This window comes from Mercenaria mercenaria, chromosome 14 (assembly GCF_021730395.1).
Source record: "Mercenaria mercenaria strain notata chromosome 14, MADL_Memer_1, whole genome shotgun sequence".
In the NCBI taxonomy this organism is placed as follows: Eukaryota; Metazoa; Mollusca; class Bivalvia; order Venerida; family Veneridae; genus Mercenaria; species Mercenaria mercenaria.
The window spans coordinates 75,433,967-75,455,071 of record NC_069374.1 but is presented as its reverse complement, the minus strand read 5'-3'; the positions used below and the strand labels follow the sequence as shown (position 1 = coordinate 75,455,071).

The 21,105-nt window shown below is 33.6% G+C and overlaps 1 protein-coding gene across 1 annotated transcript; it reads right to left on the bottom strand.

Annotated features, from left to right (window-relative positions):
• Positions 1-3,674: 3,674 nt before the first annotated feature.
• Positions 3,675-19,176, bottom strand: LOC123527736 (cell death protein 3-like). Its single transcript, XM_053523927.1, has 7 exons — positions 18,394-19,176; positions 16,716-16,883; positions 14,553-14,769; positions 13,309-13,410; positions 13,079-13,188; positions 10,785-10,892; positions 3,675-5,292 (listed from the first exon to the last, which is right to left on the bottom strand). Exons 1-7 carry the CDS (start codon positions 18,448-18,450, stop codon positions 5,218-5,220), a joined length of 837 nt encoding a protein of 278 aa, XP_053379902.1. The 5' UTR covers positions 18,451-19,176; the 3' UTR covers positions 3,675-5,217.
• Positions 19,177-21,105: the final 1,929 nt, after the last annotated feature.

Sequence of the window (21,105 nt, the reverse complement as noted above, 5' to 3'; positions counted from 1 at the left end):
TACCAAAATTAGAAAATGCTTCCATGAGTTTGTAATTATTAAAGACAGCAATTTGAAATGATGTTATGTAATCTATAGATAATATTACTCCAATTAGTTTATCTGTACCATATATGAGTTTGTGTTTTAATGCACAGATGTGAAATGAAGAATACACCTAATTGTCGCCCTTATGGTAGTCAGCTATGCAAATCCACATCATTATTAGAAACTAGAAGGTGCTTTTGTAGAAAAGCACACGTCTCCCCCAAAGCATAGTCGTAATATGCAAGGCTTCAATATCTGACTGGGAGTGGAAGTCAAAGAGACACTTGCGGTTGGCTTAGTGACTAAAATGCAGTAGGGATCTACTCGGCATGTCCATTTATCCCACGAAGTTTCAACGTTCTAGGTCTTTAGTGGATCTCAAGTGTTAGATTGGAAACGGGTTTTCCATGTTATGTTCCTGTGAACCTGACGTTCTAGGTCTTTAGTGGATCTCAAGTGTTAGATTGGAAACGGGTTTTCCATGTTATGTTCCTGTGAACCTGACCTCTTTAAAGGATGGCCACATGATAAACAGCGGTCGTTTACTCCTTAAGCCCTATCACAATATGAAGCTTGAAGTTTCAAGGTTAAATGGTTCTCAAGTTATTGATCTGAAATGAAGTGTGACGGACGGATGGATGGACGCACGGACAGGGCAAAAACAATATGTCTCATCCGGGAGTATTAGGGGAGAGATATAACTATTTTACATTGAAATTAATTTTACGCTACGGCAAAAATATCATCAAGGAAATATTATTAAAACACATTTTAACATTGTGATAACAATCATCACTACTGGATGCACATGCTATTAAAAGCGTCATAAAATTGGCCTTAATTTTTTCAAACGTTTTTAAAAGAGTTTTAACAGGTCAGCATTAAAATTCACCCATTACTCCTTACTATTTAATGGGATTTTCATGACCATAGTTTTAATGCCATACATTAAAAAGCCATGAAATAAGTATATTAAAACCCTGGTAAAATATACATTGTTAAATTGATGTTGATGGCCATGAAAAGCTGCTTAAAATAAACCATTAAAATAAGTTTACCGGCTCCTTAAAACACCATGAAAAATATTAATTGGCATGAAATTAATGTGCCATTAAAAAGTACCTCTTAATTCCACAATAATTAGTAAGAACTAATGGGGCCATTCATTTTTAGTACCCTGGTAATGGCCGTTTATTATTAAAAAAATGTTTAATGGTCTCATTAAATACGTCAGATTTAATTTTAATTGGTTCGTAATATTTTAATGGTATATCAAATTATGGGCCATGAAAATTTGCTATCAGAATTATACATCTTAAGATAATCAACTTTATATTGATATTTGCTGTATTGATTTAAACTACGTATTACTACACATGTAATAGTATTTATACATATGTACTGTTTTGTAAAACGCTATCTAGAAGGACATTTGTTTCTTCTTTTTTCCCTCATTATTTTGTAATGTAAACACATGTAACAGCCTCTTACAAACATTGGTCATATTGTATCCTTATTTTGTCATATGTTCATATGAAATGAGAAAATAAATATATTGTATTATATTGTGTTGTACTGAGAAGGGTTTACAGGTACCGGTTTAATAGATCAAGTGCCCATGTGGGCAGTTTTAACTATTCAACATTATAATATTGACAAACATTCTGGCCAAGTTTTTATTGGTACAGACATTAGGCATCAGGTGTATTCAAAAAGCAACTGTTGTTGAAAATGTCAGCGCACTATGGGCAATCACAATTTAGCTCTACTTCAGTACTTTGTGCTCAGGTGCATGCACTTAAACAACTAATAGCAAGGAATTGCATCACAAGTAGCTTCCCCCATCCCCAGTCAAGCATACCATACTCTTTGATTCATTGAAACGAAGAAGCGATTGATCTGCCCATGCCCCAAATGAATTTAAATCAGACTGTAAATCTTCACAATCATGTGACCTGTTCACTTCTCTAGAAAAAAACCTTAGTTTCTACTCAAGGATTGGAAAATTTGAAAATCTAAACTGGTCTGAACACATTTTATAATATAAATTCCTTACCCCACCCATTTTCTTGTACAAATGCTGATTATTTGGACAGGAAAAAAACAAAAAACAAAAAACAAAAAAGTGGCATGCATCAATACGTATTTACTCTTACCAGAATAATGTAGATTGATGTTATCAAATAAATTAATATGTTTTCATCCGACTTTCATTGAAATAAATCCGAGTTTTTTTAGGAACACAATTTTGCAAAGATTTGAAAAAATGGCGTAACTGCATCAAGGGGAAATAACTTTAATGCAACTAAATATAACATCATGATATATTATAGAAGATGAGTGCGTAGTATGTATTTATTGTGATTAAAGTCCATTTTAGAACAATATGGGACTGGAATTATAAGCATTCAATGGGAGTGCAAGTCAAAAACCAAAAACAGAAAATATACGAATCACATTTTACAGAATGTAGGAATTAATGGGCATCACATTGCTGTTAAGGGCCATTAAGTTTACTCTTAAATGAAATTGTATAGAACCTGAACATTTAATGGGCATCAAATCAAATTTAAGGGCCATGAATAATCCTGTTAAATTCAAAATATACAGAATTTCACTATTTTTTCAAAGCCATTAACATTTTTAGCTACCAAACAAAATTTTTAATGTCATGATTCATGGTCAAAACTAGGTGTTTTAATGGTATTTTAACATGTAACCCATTAATATTGTGAAACCGGTTAAATAAAGTGATGCAAGAATTAATGGGGTTAATTAACGATTTTTCCTTTTTAATGGATATTGTACAAAGTTTTAAGCAATGTTTAATGGTATGTGCATCCAGTAGTGCATTAAACTCAAAATTGGAAGAAATCGTGAACAAATGTAGGGAGCACAAAATCGAGTACATGAATAAGAATTTGAAGTTTCCAGATCTGTGTTTTATATATATATATATATATATATATATATATATATATATATATATATATATATAAACCTTTAAATTAATGCATGTGTTTTTGTGTCTAGTATTTTAGCTATTCCAATATATTTTGTAATGTTGAAATACAACCATTTCTAATACCTTTCTTGTATCATACGTATCAGCTGTCAATATATATCTTTTTGCTAAAATAAAACAATGAAAACAAAGATGGTCAATCAGTTTTAATAAAGTAATTAAACCATTTGTACATATTTGTATTCTTTGAATGCTTTATATGATATTAGTAAATAATTATGTTAGAGACTTTAGATTTTCCTGTTCTGGTCATCCAACCAAGAAAGAATTATTTTAGCATAATTGCTTATTTATTTCTTTGGTTTTAAAGTCGCACCAACACGGTTACAGGTAATATGGTGACTTTACAGTTTTGATGATGGAGGTAGACTCAATGTGTCCCTCTATGTATCATTTCACGGGCTGGTACCTGGGTAAAACAACCGACCATCCGTGAGCCAGCTACATGGCTTCCTCGCATGGAGAATTCAACACCTAGAGTGAGGGCCGAGCCAACATCGGTGAGGGGCAAGTGATTTGAAGTTAGCGACTTTAACCACTCGGAGATGAAGGTCCCCTATTTTAGCAGAATTATGTATATTTGATAAACATGCTTTTTCTATGAAATGATATGAAAAATAAGAACTTTTGTATTTTTATTTTTAAAAGATTTGCATTTAAAACAAATCTAAACCTAACAAAATCTGGAAAGTAGATGCTGATCAAGTCTGTATCATAATTATAACCTCCCTTTACCAAACTTTATTGTGCAACTAGGATAAGTGAAAAATAAACAAATTTTAGAGCCTCATGTTGTTTTAAACACGCCTTTTGGTTCAGTTTGGTAACACTTCCTCATAGTTATCAAATGCACATTTTAAACTAGAAATCATAATAAAATCGAAACAATAAGATTTCTGTCTGAATACATTCATCTTAAACGGACACTATCATATGCTTCTAGCCTACATTTTAAAGGCAAAATTCACATTAAGTATTTAAACAATACCCAAATCGTTTCAAGTCAATGGTAAACCAATGTTTTAGTTAACTTATTACAGCAGAAACTGGTTTGTATCTGTTTCTATCAATATGTTTTTCTTATATTATCTAGGCCAGGGTATATTTTAAAAAAATGAAATGTTTAATTTCCGTAAAAGTATAATGTCAATTAAATATATGAATTCAAGTCAAATAAAGTGACAAAATCTGTTTATTTAGGAAAAAATAACATTTTTAGATTAAAATCCTATAAATAAATAAAAAATCGAACGATATTTTTGCAAACAATCTGTACTTGATTTATCTATACACTGTTCGTAATGTAAAGTTATTGATGCATTACATGTGTGAATATGTATACATGTATTAGTGACCGGTCAGTTTTATAACAGTAGTTCAGGTAGTTATTTAAGTAAATGTACATGTCTGTATAGTTCTGTTATAAGTGATGGCAGATATTTGTGTGCTGTATAACATTAATACTAAAGGCAGTCATCTTATCAAGGCCGTAGGCTTGGTTCTTGCTTGGGATAAGTACCAGTGGCACAGATAACATTTGAGCCGCGCCATGAGAAAACCAACATAGTGCAATTGCGACCAGCAAGGATCCAGACCAGCCAGACCAGCCTGTTTATTTTTCTACGAAACATTGTATTGATATGCGGTAAATATGTCCTAACTTTACGTCATACCTACAAAAATATTCACTTGCCTAGATTTATGGTGTATAGAAAACAGTTCAAATTTGATTCTCACATAGACAATTTGATTATCCACAGATTATTGCATTTAAACAGTATTACATCTTTATGAACATTCTTTGGCGGTAAAATCTTTAAATGCGCGAATAATGAGCGTAATGGGCAGCATTGCAAGCTAACTCACAATGTCATAAAACTATACAATGTTCAATAATAGTAGTATGAATATATATCAAAACATAACGTTAGACAATCTAAACAAATTATAATGGTTTTCCGTTTACATGATTTTTTTAATCAGACCTCTCACACCGGGTTTTCGTAAAATGTAATTCAGTTGCATTACGGTTATCACACGTTTATAAACTTTAAGGCAAAAACGTTGCTGATTGCTTTTATAATATTATAAGTCAGGTATACATTGGTAATACACAAACAGATCAAAATAGTACGATGCCATTAATAGCTTCTTCTTCTTCCCTTTTAAAGTCCCGTTTGTTTAACGTCTCTGTCCTCTTCTAGCGACGTCTTCGTTTCATGTGCGGCAATGGCCTTCGCCTGAAACACACGTTTTAAATCAAGAAGTACATTTAGTAAAACAAGACTATATTTCCTAAGAAAATCTTGAAATCATGTCTCATAGAAATCTTTGATTATGTTCATCCTTGCCATCGAATGTCAGCTATAAATTAGCCTTATCCGCATTTTGTTTATGTTTTTGTGCACTTTTACTTAAAGTGTCTATATTTTCACATTGACTCTTTGACAATGTGGTTTCTGTACTTTATTGGATAGACTTAATAAGATACGCTTTAGTATGTATCTTATCCTTAATATGTTCATTTGAAATATATTATCCTATTTAAGATCAAAACATTAAGTCTATTTGCGACATCGGTTCACAGTCAAATCAAATATATAGAGGACACGAGCGTCTTATTAATGTTGGATGAGCATTCTTTCTTTGGATATTTGCCACTTTGAAAAGAATTTCTTTGCATATTTCTTTGCAGCAAACTTTATGAGGAAGTAAAAAGCTAAATCATCAAAATTTGAACAGTAATGTACAATTTAACTTCACAGTTTCTACTTGCAAACATAAATTTTTGGCCCTTATTTTTGACCGAAATTTGCTTTAATCTGATGTAAGATGCACATTTGGGTAGAGGTCGGTAATTTTTAACATAACTATATTTTAAGTCATTTTTCTGAATTATATATATATATAAGATATAACGTTACAAAGGAAATAAAACAAAACGCACTTTCAAGTTATCTAGGAAAGTTCAATTAAAACAAAGAGGACTGAAATTCAACAGGTTTTACTTGTTTTCCTAAATACATCTTTAAATGGACGGTGACATATTTTTCTTTCAATTTGGAAGTGTCTGTAAGTGTCATTTAAACAGCAAAATAAGTGAAAAATATCTGCTCGACATATTTTTTTTTGTAGATTTAAGTATGTTTTCCCATTGAAATTAATGGACGTAGAAATTATGTCCACATGCAAAAATTGAAGAGATTTATAATGATATTACCATGCATTCATTGTAACGTGTAAGACCTCGAATCCCTTTGATATTACGTTTAATAAAGTACCCCCGTTTTATAAATTGTACTCAATTTCAGAAATGCTTCAACAATGTTCTCTAAGTTCACGGAGTATAAAACATCTTATTTGTAGAAAAGATTTTATCATACATACTTAAACAAGCTGAATAAAACATAAAATGCGAGACAGTTTTACTTATTTATTAAAGATTAATAAATTCAATATATAACGATACAAATATAACATTCTTTTCATTACATATACGCATATTCATCTGAAAATTGGGAACATTATTGTTTTATATCTTAGTCCAAAAGATAATAGGTAGAGTTTTTCTCGAAAACACAGAGCACCAAAACAGCCTCAGTGCCACGCATTTGCAAAGTAGGCCGGCAGCAAATATAAGCTGTGATGGAAAAGTATTACAGACGAGTTGCTTCAAAAATCTAACAAGTACAAACAGATGCCAAATATAGATAGGGGTGGGGGTGGTAAGGGTTGAAGGTGGGGGATCACTGGGAAAGTAAAACAAGGATGAATGAAATTTAAAAATGGGCATTAATTTGAACAAGAGAGCCATAAAGGCCCTGTATCGCTCACCTGACCTAAAGGTCATCAAGATTAACATTCTGACCAAGTTTCATTAAGATATGGTCATAAATGTGGCCTCTAAAGTGTTAACTAGCTTGTTTTCTTTGATATGACACGGTGAACCAGTTTTTTTATTGCCCCGACATGACTCAGATTGGAACTGGACCTAAAGATCATCAATATTAACAGTCTGGCTAACTTTCATGAAAATATAGTCATAAATGTGGCCTCAAGAGTGTTAACAAGCTTTTTCTTTAATTTGACATAGAGACCTAGTTTTTTATCCCATTTGACACAGATCTGACCGGGACCTATAAATCATCAATATTAACATTCTGATTAAGTTTCATTAAGATATGGTCATAAATATGGCCTCTACAGTGTTAACTAACTTTTCCTTCGATTTAATCTGGTGACCTAGTTTTTAATCCTACATGACCCAGATTTAAATGTGACCTATAGATCATCACGATTAACATTCTGACTAAGTTTCATGAAGATACAATCATAAATGTGACCTCTACAGAGTTAACAAGCTTTTCCTTTGATTTGACCTGGTGACCTAGTCTTTGACCCCCGATGACCCAATATCCAAGATTTTATCAAGAACAACATTCTGACCAAGATTCATTTAGATAGGGGCAAAATTGTGACCTCTAGACTGTTAACAAGCATTTCGTTTGATTTGACCTGGTGACCTAGTTTTTATTTCTACATGACTCTGATTCAAACTGGATCTTGAAATCATTAAGATTAACATTCTGGCCAAGCTTCATGAAAATACAGTCATATATCTGGCCTCGACAGTGTTAACAATCATTTCCTTTGATTTAATCTAGTGACCTAGTTTTTTACCCCACCTAATCTACATTTAAATGTGACCTATAGATCATCAAGATTAATATTCTGACCAAGTTTCATTAAGATATGGTCATAAATGTGGCCTTTACAGTGTTAACTAGCTTTCCCTCTGATATGACCTGGTGGCCTATTTTTTGATTTTACATAATCCAGATTCAAACTGGACCTTGAAATCATTAAGATTAACATTCTGAATAAGTTTCATGAAAATACAGTCATAAATGTGACCTCTACAATGTTAACAAGCTTTTCTTTTGATTTAATCTAGTGACCTAGTTTTTTACCCCACCTAACCCAGATTAACCCAAAGGTGAGTGCATGTCAGATCATGACAGTGAACAAGTACGTGAAGTTTCAATCCATTCCCATTAGGAAGTACTGAGATACCAGCTTACATACAAAACCTTAACCAAAAATTTCTAAGTCTAAAAACGGCCATAATTTTGTAAAAAAGAAAAATAGAGTTATGGAACCTGTGCAGTGTAAGTTCGTTTATCACAGTAAATAAGTGTGTGAAGTTTCAATCCATTCCCACATGTGGGTACTGAGATACTAGCGTACATACAAAACCTTAACCAAACATTACTTAGTCGATAAAGGGGCATAATTTTGTAAAAAGCAAAATAGAGTTATGGAACCTGTGCAATGTAAGTCCGTTTATCACAGTGAATAAGTATGTGAAGTGTCAATCCATTCCCACAAGTGGTTACTGAGATACCAGTTTACATACAAAACCTTAACCAAAACTTTCTAAGTTTAAAAGGGGGCATATTTTTGTAAAAAAGAAAAACAGAGTTATGGAACCTGTGCAGTGTAAGTCCGTTTATAACAGTGAATAAATGTGTGAAGTTTCAATCCATTCCCATGAGTGGTTACTGAGATACTAGCTTACATACAAAAAATTAACTAAATCGGGACGCGGACGCCGACGCCGACGCGAACGCACGGGCGAGTCCAATAGCTCTACTATTCTATGAATAGTCGAGCTAAAAACTAACTCAAAGAAAAGGGAGAGGGGATGCAAACAGGAGCGCCAATGAAAGGGGAAAAGAGGAGGCGGTAGGGGTAGTGAGAAGGAGGGAAAAAAAGCTTACAACACACAAGACTACAGATGCAACAGACAATTCAATGCAGACAGAAAACCATTTGAAAATATGGGCACCACCTTGGAACGGTCAGTAATCTACATAAAGACAACTAGCGATAGGAAAACGTAGCGATTAACTGTAGAGAGGTCAATCACTAAACATGCACCGTGCTTCACGATTTTCGCATCTTATACTCTTTTGATGAACTTTTAAACCCATGTTACAAATATTTGATTAAAATAAGATCTATGTTTGATTTTTCGAATTTTATAGACAACATCTCCATAGTATTCCGGGTGTGTAAGCCCAAGTTTTAAAAGTGCTTTTAGGTTAGTGTTGCATTTTTCAAACAGTTTTGAGCCATTCATTTTTTAAAATAACATTATGTAAAATGATATTATTATAGATACAACAAATACGAGGGTTGTCCCAGAAAATCGCGAACTTTTATCATTTCAAAAAAAAGCGGCGCATCAAATAATTATTTCAACTGATGATATTTCAATGTATACACGATATGAATATAGAGTTTAAAATTTAATACCTCTCATATTATTTGAGTATTCTTTAAATAATGGACGGCAGTTAGTGCTAGTCGGCGCACGCTCAGTTTTCCTCCTACAAAAAGAAGCGACTTCCGTTTAAACGCAGGTAACTTACCCGATATACATCTCATAGGATTAAAATTTATATCGTCGCTTATGGCAACGTGTGGTGCCTAATTATATTTCGTTTCAAGTCTTTGACATCACTTGCTTTAAAATGGTGATGTAACTTTGAAAGTAACGGTCGCACGCACTTTCAGAAATTCCGACGTCAAATAAGTTCGCGACGCAGGAAGTATTAATAAAATTTTGTGAATGTCGCGGTGTGACTCCTTCACAAACAAAAACGGGAAGCGAAAAATTCTGGAGGCCAGTCAAATGTTAGCAGGACACTTGTCTTTACGTGGCACAAACGTTTTAAGGAAGGTTGGGCGAGTGATTCAAAGACAGGGCGACATAATACTTTTAATACTTTCTGCACCGCGAACTTATCTGATGTCGTTATTTCCGGAAGTGCGCGCGACCGTTACCTTAAAAATTACATCACTGTCTTAACATAAGAAATGTCAAAGACTTGAAATGTAAAATATTTACGCGCCACGCGTTGCCATTAATTACGATATAAATTTAAAGGCTGTCAGATGTATATCGGGAAAGTTACATGAAATTAAAAGGAAGCCGCTTCTTTTTGTAGAAGGAAAAGTAAGCGTAATTTTAGAAAGGTAGCAACCATGCCATTGTTATAAATTTACTCAGATTGCTATTAATTCATTAAAATGTTTCTCATTTCCGTACACCGGATCAAGGCTTTCCTTTTAAGTTTTAGAAATAAATGACGTTACGCTATCACTTCCGGTTTATCAAACGTGCACAACTACCTTAACACTATTTTATGACAAATACAAATTAATGCAAAATATTAAAAAAAATGGCAATAATACTAATAAACAAATACACCACTGTATAACTGTTTTGATAGGAAATAATTTCAATTACGATTAATACCATGAAATAAGCAGGAATGTGAGTTCCATTGAACTGTGAAAAACTAATTATAGAGGAATACATATTTCATTTGGCTTAATGATTTAAATTAGGTAAATCTACAAATAGTTTAATTACATGTACAGTCTACATTGTGGAACTTTATCGATAAGCGAACATGACACCAAAAGTTCGTAGGATATATATGTGTACAACGATCTACATTCATTTCAGAAACAATGATACTTTGATTAATTAAACTGAACATTGCAGAGCAATATTTGTTTCAAAAGTGCATAAGTTCCTTGATAAAATCTATAGTAATACAAGTATGATTGAATAAGTAAAATTATATTGTTAATATAAACTAATAACGATTCATTTAAGTCAGTAGCGCTTTTAAATATGAAAGGAACCACTGATGTTTACCTGACGTATTACAGGTAGAGGGAAGAAAAACTGTTTACGCATAGAACAATCAAATTGTACAGATTGCAGGACTCCACCACTTGTAAATTCCCCAACCATTTCGTTGACCTGTAAATCAAATTGAAACAACAATTAAAATTTTACCTGCAATCTTACCTGGGTATATTAATCCTCTTAGCAGAACAATTTCAATTGTTTTAGTGTTGATTAAACAGGTTAGAACTACTTTAGATACTATCAGATCGATTATTTAACGTTCAATTTCAAATGGTACTCGCTGTACTTGGATGTTTGAACTTCTGTCTTTTCGATTTTTTTGATAATACATGTACAATAAAACCTTTAGCTTTGAAATGTTGTGCACTTGTTTAGAATTATTCGATAATAAAAGTAAGTAGAGAACCATTACATCCTCAAACATGTTGATAAATTAATTGTCCGATTTGTATTTAGAAAATGGTGAAATAATGAGCGGTTTACGCTCCAATGTAGTGTTTTTGCCACTTCCGATTTTGGGAAGCTACGTGAAACGTGGCATTCTATATTGGAGGTTTATCATTGTTTTATTTTCTTGATTTAGTTGTCGTGGTATATTACACATTACATCATTGAATATCTGAAAACAGTGATGTCTTTTATGTGTTTGAAAATATGGCCATAAAGACATTGAATTATATCTAAGACAAGAAGCGATAGCTTGTGTATAGCGCTCTTTTCATCTAGTCTATAAAATAAACGTTCAAGAGCGCTGTACAAACTACATATCACAGAATGATATGGACATACAATACAACACAAAAATGTATCAACAATAAAAGGTATTTAGCCTGAATCAGGTTTTACTCAACATTTTAATTGTACTAGGTATTTTAAAGAACAATCAACAATAAGAAATAAGTTCCATTGCAAAGCTTGTTTTTCAGTGCAAAGTGAGTTTCAATAGACCTTGAAGAAAAAGTGTGTTTTCAATGATCGTTTGAAAGCATCCAAGCTTTTAACGTCTCTAATGGTAGCCGGAAGAGCATTCCATAACTTCGGTGCAGCTGATGAAAAACTACGATCACCGTACCTCACAGTTTTGCTTTTGTAACAACTAGTTGTTTTGAGTTGTTCTTGGATCTCAAATTTCTTGCTGGCTGATAGAGTTCCAGCAAGTCTTTAACATAGATCGGTGATTGGTCATGCAATGCTTTGTATGTGTGAATTAGAATCTTAAAGTCCACTCTATGAGTAACTGGTATCCAATGCAGTTCTTTTAATACCGGCGTAATGTGATCATAACGCGACATTTTCGTTATAATTCGAGTGCAGTGTTCTGAAGACATGTTCAAATACAGTATACATTAAGTATAATTTGGAAAAATGCTAATTGTTGAAAATCATACATGAAATTCAAAACATTGTTCGCATAATATCGGTAGTTGAACACTATACTATTAAGATTGCCTTACCAATTAAAAATGATGATATATGTAATCGACAAAATATGGCTATATAAGAGCCATATAAGTACAGAAAGAAAAACATAATTAAAACAACAATTACTTAGTACTCTATACTATTTAAAACACAGTTAAATTAGTAAGGCATAAGACATTGGACACACATCGAGATATTTGATAGCATATATGCTCCTATTGGAATCATACAGGTCTCAATGCTATTGCAGAGTCCGTTTAGGCTCGTGCTAGGTGGTGTATTGACTGTTCTTTTGTAAGTTAGCTTTTATAGAAAGTGTGGCATATATTTAATTAATTAATTTGATGATATGATTGCCGTAGTTTGGTAACGAATACATTAATTTTTATGATTAAGAAACAGTTTTAGTAGACTTTGTTTAATTAGCATTACGTGACACACACACACGCGCGCGCGCACACACACACACACACACATACACATGCACACACGCGCTAGCACACGAGTAAGAAACATTTTAGCGGGCATTGTCATAATTAGCATGGCATGACATATAGCACACACACGCACGCACGCAAGCACTCACGCGCGCACAAGCCCCCCCCCCCCCCCCCCCCCCCCCCCAACAAAAACACACAAACACACCTAGCCCAGCATTAAGCTCTGGTAATTTAATATGTACTTACATGAATATAAGAACTAGTTTTTTAATTCTCTACTTTATCATATCGATATTACCACCGCATATCCCAAGTTATAGTTCTGTAATCTTTACGTAGATTGCTACATAAAATATTACATGCACATAGAAAAAAGTACCATCATATCTTGGATTGCTTTATACAATATTACTTTCATTTGAATAAATTACTTACCATTAAAAGCATGTCTAAAATGCTATATCTGCAAGCATTTTCACTGACCACTTTTACGAAACTTCGACAGAATCTGGACCCATAGTTCCGATCGCAAAATGAAACATAATCTGCATAAGAAATACGGGAATAAAAAATTACAAACTCAAGCAAAACATGCAGAGGAAATAAATGATTAGAACAGAAAACATTTTTATTCGCTATTTTAGATCTTCGATAAATTTACTTACCATTTGTAGTTGCATGGGCAACTAAAATATCAGATTTTGTTGGTGGAATCATTGTGTAGTTCACTATTTTCTTGGCTTTCAGCTGGACCAGGTCTACACCACCTGTTTGGAATAATAAGAAATTATTGAAACTTACTTTTCCCCTTGGCATATGTGCAATCCCATAATGATAAGCTTGAAACAGTATGTATCATTGGAGAATTTTAACGTAAATAGATCTTTCATCAGGTATCAAATATGAAATTCGACGCAGTAATGTCATAATTATGACAGTTTTGTTCACATAGAGATGACCCAATACGATATAATCTCGAATTTACCATTTTTCGATAGTAAAGGAACTAATATATAAATAACAGACTTTCACTGAAACTGCAATAAAAACAGTGATAATAACATCTATGAAATTTCTACTGGCAAACAAAAAAAACAAAAAACGCTCTCTAATTTCAATATAATGCAATGTAAAAAAATCTTGCCGCTGAAATGCAAGTCTTTTAAAAATTCGATGTGAATCTAAGAGTGAAGTGTTCTTGATACTATTCTATTTATATTTACAGTTTAAGTTGTATATTCATGAGTTTAAATGGAAACGATAAGTCCAGTGTCTGGGGATTTTGTTACAATACAATTCTACACTTGATGTCAAATTTATCAAAAAGCATTAGAAACAAAATGTACTGGAACAAAACACATAGCAGACACAATTTTATCAAGTCTATTTAGGACTTTGATTTTACTTTTCGTGAATCCAGCTTTCCTTTTGGAAGTAAGTACATTATGTTGACTTCATGACGTAATGGCGGACGCATTGGTCGAGACGGCTAGGACGCTTTCCTGCGGAGGTGAAGGCCCCTGGTTCGAATCCTGGCTACACCCATTGCGGTGTGTCCTTGAGCAAGGTACTTTATCACGATTGCCTCAGCCGATCCAGCTGTAAATGGTTACCATGAAATTGCTGGGGGTAGGGTATAATTGGTTTTAACTGTACTTAATATAGGATCGGGTGTTAATTGTTTCCCAAAGCGACGGTAAATAAAACTTACTTTTACCTTTTACCTTTTAATATAAATACCCCCAAAATTGTCAAAGCTACCACTTGGCCACCTTTAAAATGCTGTACCGTCCAGACTCTGCGCAATACAGACAATACAAGAAAATGTTATTGTAAGAGAAAATAAGAAGTGTATTAAAACACGTTACGTTTACAATGTGCTGTTATTGGCAAAAAAAAGTAAACTAACTTCTTCGACAGACATCAAAGAGAAACAGTTTTGGCTTGTTTGCCAGTTCAGGGCAATGGTCTCTGTCAAACATGTCCAGAATGTTCTGAAACTCGATCACTGCGTCATCAATTCCTAGAATTCCTCTTGGATCTCCATGGCTCGTTATTACACATGCAAAACACTCAAGGTCAACGTCAAGGTGTCTTTTCTTGTCTTCTAGGAATGCCTTTATTCCCTTTTAATGAATATAAATATTGACAGCTGTTTTACATGTATAATTGCATATTTAATCGAACATGAAATCATAGGTACTTATATTAAACTTAGGAGGAAAATATGTGGTCAGACGACAAATATCGTAGTAAACTAAAATAAAGTATACGTGTTTAAAAAAACAAGGGTCAACTAAACCGCACGTATGGGTCGTTTAATGTAATATTACGGGTCAACATTTGACACCGTTCTGTTGATATACGTCAATATTGTATGAGAAGCAATTACACAGGTCAATAAAGAGCGTGACTTTATATAGAAAGTAATATTTTAGTTTATATCACGATTTTCTAGACTAAACAGCATCATATATTTGGTAAACGGTTAAAATCGTCAATACATATCATTCCAGACAGAAGCAGGATTTAAACACGCGTCGATACAATGACAGCGTCTAGAAACAACACATTCCATCAATTCTAAAATTGCATTTACACTACACATAATGAGTAATTGTAAATATAAATAACTTCAGCCGGTTACTAGAATCTTGTTATGTCAAAGAGTGTCGTGATGGCTATAGATCGCTCACCTGCTTGTACCGTCTTGAAAGATGGTTATAGAAGGTTAATATGAGTGACATTTTTTTCAATAAGTGTCAGTGTTTTATAAAAGTTTCTGCTTTATAATGTGTACGTGTGTGTGTTTGTGCGCATGCGTGCGTGCGTTTTTGTATGGAGTTTTAGGCAAGTGTGGCAAGAGGTTAGAAAAATGACGACATAGGATATTAAGATACAATATGAAACCTTAAGATTTCTAAGGTTTCCACTACATACATACGAGTAGTAAAAGGTTTCCACAATTTTTGGCAGCCATATGTTTGACGAAACGAAATAATTTGTCAAGTCTTTGTCAAGAGTCACCCAACAAAAAAAAATGTATATAAAATCGGACAAGCAGTTTCAAAAAATGATTTTATTTTTAGAATTTCTACAATATACGTATAGGGAAAAGTGATCACTCGGGCTAGCAGTTTCTAAAAGATATTTCCACCGTATACTTGCCAAAAGTGACTACGCCTACTGTAGGATATGTTGTTGACGAAACGGATTAATTTGAAAAGTCTTGGTGGAGGGTAGAGCAAGGCAGATTATTGTGAAATTATTTTAAACTAGAACTAACAGTTAATTACAAGACGATTTATAAAAATTCCATCATATACAGGGAGGGGTGACCAAGGCCCTTGGCAGCTATGTTTCTTACAATTCGGAATAAGTTGAACAAGCTTCGAGCCGATAAAACATAAATGCCGTGCTGAACCATCTGAACAGATCAACATATAACAGCTGATTGAATATACGTAGATACCTACTTTAGGCCGCCGCAAGGCACAAACAACAATCTTTTGATAATAAAATAAAATAAATATGTGGAAAATCAACAAGTCGGATATAAGGACCCAATAGCAATGTTACAAGTTAGGATGGAATCTTAAAGCCTAATTAGAAGCATGTGCCTTTTCGAACATACTCTGATCCAAAGCCTAAGAACTTTATGACAGCAAGGCTCATCTAAATTCAAATGTTTAAGTTTACTACAGAGTGTTATTCGGCTCTGCAAGCAAAATGGATACACTTGCAAACAGACATGACTTCATAAAAATACATGTATGTGTTTACCACTGAAATGTGTTTCGACAAAGGAGGGCAAGATGCAACATTTTCATGAGTAATGAAAACAAATATAATGATTATATATATCAATATCATTCCATATAAATATACATTGAATTAAACTGTAATATATGCAATAAAACTTTCTATTATATGACGAAAATAAAACTTATCCTACGTAAAATATTGGTTATTCAGAAAATCAATTTTAGGAGTCAATACAAACCTGCTGTTTTAGAATCATTTGATGAATACATAAGCTTACTGAAAATGTCTAGAAACAACATTATCTTACCTCAGCGGTAAGATTTTCTTTCCCCTCTACATCGAAATTAAGTCCTGTGAACAAAGCTGTTAGGTAACGACAATCTAGTTTACATGCCTCCAACCTTGCCTGCCTACTAAACTTTGAGTTTGCAATAATGAGACACATTTTTCTCCCGCCTTCCGTCATCTTGTAAATCTGATACAAAAAAACCCCAAAGAAATAGTCATTTGGTACATGATTAATAAGCGAGGCTTGTGATTAAAGAATAATCTTTATATAAGTAATTGTCATGAGAAATGTAATGCGTTACAATGAAGTACATTTGTGTTTCAGATGGAGAAAGAGCATCCCTGAAATACACTCGATCAAGCTATTACGAACACTATGTATCCATTCATACCCATATGTTTGTCGTCGTAGCGGTGTCTTATTTTAAATCGTGCACTGAATGTTTGTATTCCCTCTCTGGTATATTTAATCTTGGAAACTATCTGATTTATTAAACTGGTATATCCGTGTATATTTGTACAGTTATAGACACTGGCACCAGAACAGAACGAAAATACCTCTGCACAAGTTATACCCTACTGCTAGGTATTCTATAACAAGCATGGTCATAAACGGGACAATAAACTCATTTCAACTGCGCATTTCATACCTAAAACGAGCAGTCCGGTAAATGTGCACTATTGATATTGAACAAGAGGTAATTTACCGGTATCTTTAATTGTGTACCGGTCACATTTTTTCAATATTTCTCATCTAAGAGAAACAACGCGTACTTTATAGTTTTACAATGTTACACAAAAACCTTTGTTGAAGTTCCCTGGTGAAGTTCCGGTCTTGATTACAAAACCACTCTGCTTGGCTGATATAAAATGTATGTCAGTCGTTGTTTAACTACACGTGTACAGTCCATAAAATAAACAAACGTGTCTGTAAACATGGACGGATCCAAACGGAAGGGGAAGAAGCATTTTATAGAAATATTCTGATGGCAAAATACAATACATATCCGTAGCCCTGACCAACCTATAAACCGGGCAAGTCTATTTTATAAGTACATCAACACGGCTGACCCATTTAAACGAGCTGTACGCTAATATGTGTATATGCATTATAAATGCGCAATATGAAAATACTTTGCGTTCTGTTTTTGTCTGTTTACATTTCGCTTAACATGGGGGAGTTCATGCGATTTTTTTTTCTGTAACGTGTACGGAAGGATAAAATATGTGGAGTATCTCTGCAATATGAAGTATTGAGACAAAGTGACTGGTACGCGATGTAAGATATATTACCGCTTGTTCAATGTGCTGGGTACCCATTCACCGAACTGCACGTTTTAGGTGAGAAATGTACGATTGAAATGGGTTAGTGCACATTGCCATTCATGACAATGGTTCTTATAGAATACCTAATGGTAGGATATAACATGTAAAAAGGCATTTTTGTTTTGTTCTGGTGCCAGTGGTTATAGAAAAAATTTCAACACCTTATTTAGTTGGTACCTTAGTGAATATATTGTCTATTTACTTAACAAGAAATTTGTCACAACAGCCTGTAAAAGTCGAGAAATGGTAAGACTGTGCACAGTGTTGATATATTTTCTGGTAATTGGTTGTAACAGGTTTAATTAGAATATCATGTTTCAATAGAGGATGCGGAAAAGGAGAAATATTTTAAATATTGTGATTAATCTTACTAATTTTGCTTCCTCCAATTGCTCTATCCGTATTTCCATGTCTTCTGTTCTTTCCATAACTTTAAGAGCTGTATAGCTTTTATTCAGCCAATCTAAAGTGCAATATGATAATGAGTTACAGGTTATATCTGATAGCAAAATCAGCTATTCATACAGTTCAAAGCTTACTTTCAATGCCTATACATCTTATGAACTGAAAGTGAAAAAAAAACAGATTTATAAATTTAATAATATTATAAAGTCTTGGAAAAATAAAATTGCATTAAGTTTAAGACTTACATATATGCCTAAAACCTTTTTGGATCATCAGATGACTGATAAATATTTTAAATTAAAAACTGTAAAAAAATATTTAAATTTATTCAAAGCTTCGTTAAACAGAATAGGAAAAACTTTATCTGGAAGTGTTCAATTATTACATTTTAATATGAAAATATAGTTCTGAAATAGATATATCTCCCACACTATTCTTTAAAGTTGCTCTTAACCCAGAACAAAGTGACAAAGGCAAGTATATACTAAACAATATTATATGTGTCGTCACGTACTAGCATTTGCCTAATGTTCAGGAAAGACCAAGAAGGTATGCCTCAAACTAGTCAGGCCCTTTTAATAATTATGTTTATTATTTTACGCTTGAAAAAATATTATGATCCAGAAACTTACGATGAGTGTTTCTCAATAATAAAAGCTGTCACTAACGGTGACAAATGTCCCCACAACGCCTTGACCTTTGACCTGGTGACCTTGACATGTGACCTGGTGACCCCAAAGTCAATAGGGGTCGTGTAATCAATAAGTACTATCAGTATGTGAAGTTTAAAGGTCCTGGGTGCAGTGGTTCACGAGTAAAGTGCCTTCATGCAAAAAGTTAACGTTGTGACGAACGAACTAACGAACGAACGGACGGACAGTTGTAAACTAATATGCCTCCCTTTGGGGGCATAAAATTGTCCCATTAAAATCAGAATTTAATACACCTTGTTGAATAAATGTCTTTTTAATCACTTTTATACCTTAAATCCATGTTTGAATAAGAACGGACGGGCAGTTGAAAACTAATATGCCTCCCTTTGGGGGCATAAAAATGTCCCATTGAAATAAGAATTTAATACACCTTATTGAATAATTTTTAATCACTTTTATAGCTTAAATCCATGTTTGGACAAAGATAGTAATGTTTATTCATGGTAGCTCTGCTGAAAGAAATCATTAATTCATACATTTTCCTTGGAAAACATCATCACCTAGCTAATGGCTTGACAAAAAGTAATCATTTTACAAAAATCTGCAGAATAAACAACAATTTACAAAATAAAATCATAATTAACAAGAGCTGTCGGAGGACAGCAACGCTCGACTATTCAACAGCCTTGTCAATTGAATGAATACAAAAGTCGAAAAAGGGGCATAATTTTGTAAAATGCAAAGTAGAGGTATTGAACCTCTGTACTGCATGTCATATCATGACAGTGAACAAGTGTGTGAAGTTTCAATCCTTTCCAATTTGTGGATACTGAGATACCAGCTTACATACAAAAACTTAACCAAAAACTGCTAAGTCAAAGGGGCATAATTTTGTAAAAATGCAAAGTAGAGTTATGGGACCTTCACAGTGCATGTTAGATCATAACAGTGAACAAGTGTGTGAAGTTTCAATCCAATCCAATTAGTGGATACTGAGATATCAGATTACATACAAAAATTTAACCAAAAACTGCTAAGTCGAAAAAGGGGCATAATTTTGAAAAAAAAGAGTAGAGTTACGGGACTTGCTTAGTGCATGTCAGATCATGACAGTGAACAAGTATGTGAAGTTTCAAGCCATTCCCATTAGTAAGTACTGAGATACCAGCTTACATACAAAACCTTAACCAAAAATTTCTAAGTCGAAAAAGGGGCATAATTTTGTAAAAAAAAACAAAATAGAGTTATGGAACCTGTGCAATGTAGGTCAGTTCACCACAGCGAATAAGTGCGTGAAGTTTCAATCCATTCCAACAAGTGGTTACTGAGTTACCAGCTTACATACAAAACCTTAACCAAAAATTTCTAAGTCGAAAAAGGGGCATAATTTTGTACAAAAAAGCAAAAAAGAGTTATGGAACCTGTGCAATGTAAGTCAGTTTGTCACAATGAATAAGTGTGTGAAGTTTCAATCCATTCCCACAAGTGGTTACTGAGATACCAGCTTACATACAAAACCTTAACCAAAAATTACTAAGTCGAAAAAGGGGCATAATTTTGTAAAAAAGCAAAAAAGAGTTATGGAACCTGTGCAATGTAAGTCAGTTTGTCACAGTGAATAAGTGTGTGAAGTTTCAATCCATTCCCACAAGTGATTACTGAGATACCAGCTTACATACAAAACCTTAACCAAAATCGGGACGCGGACGCCAACGCGGACGCCGACGTATGGGCGAGTGCAATAGCTCTACTATTCTATGAATAGTCGAGCTAAAAATCATACAAAAATCTAACGAATAAACTTCTTACCTCGATCGAACAAAATTTAATTTCTACAAAAAATGGAAAAGAGTGACAAAATCATCAGTCGGTATAATGTGGTGTGCGCTGAGCATATCTGGTCAATTTGTATGGTTATGTCCCGCCAAATGCTGGTTTGTGCACGGGAATCACGACATAGACGTGAGCTCGGACTATTATGGCGCGAAAGGGAAACGGATAGTTTCAGGCCAGTTATAGTGGTTT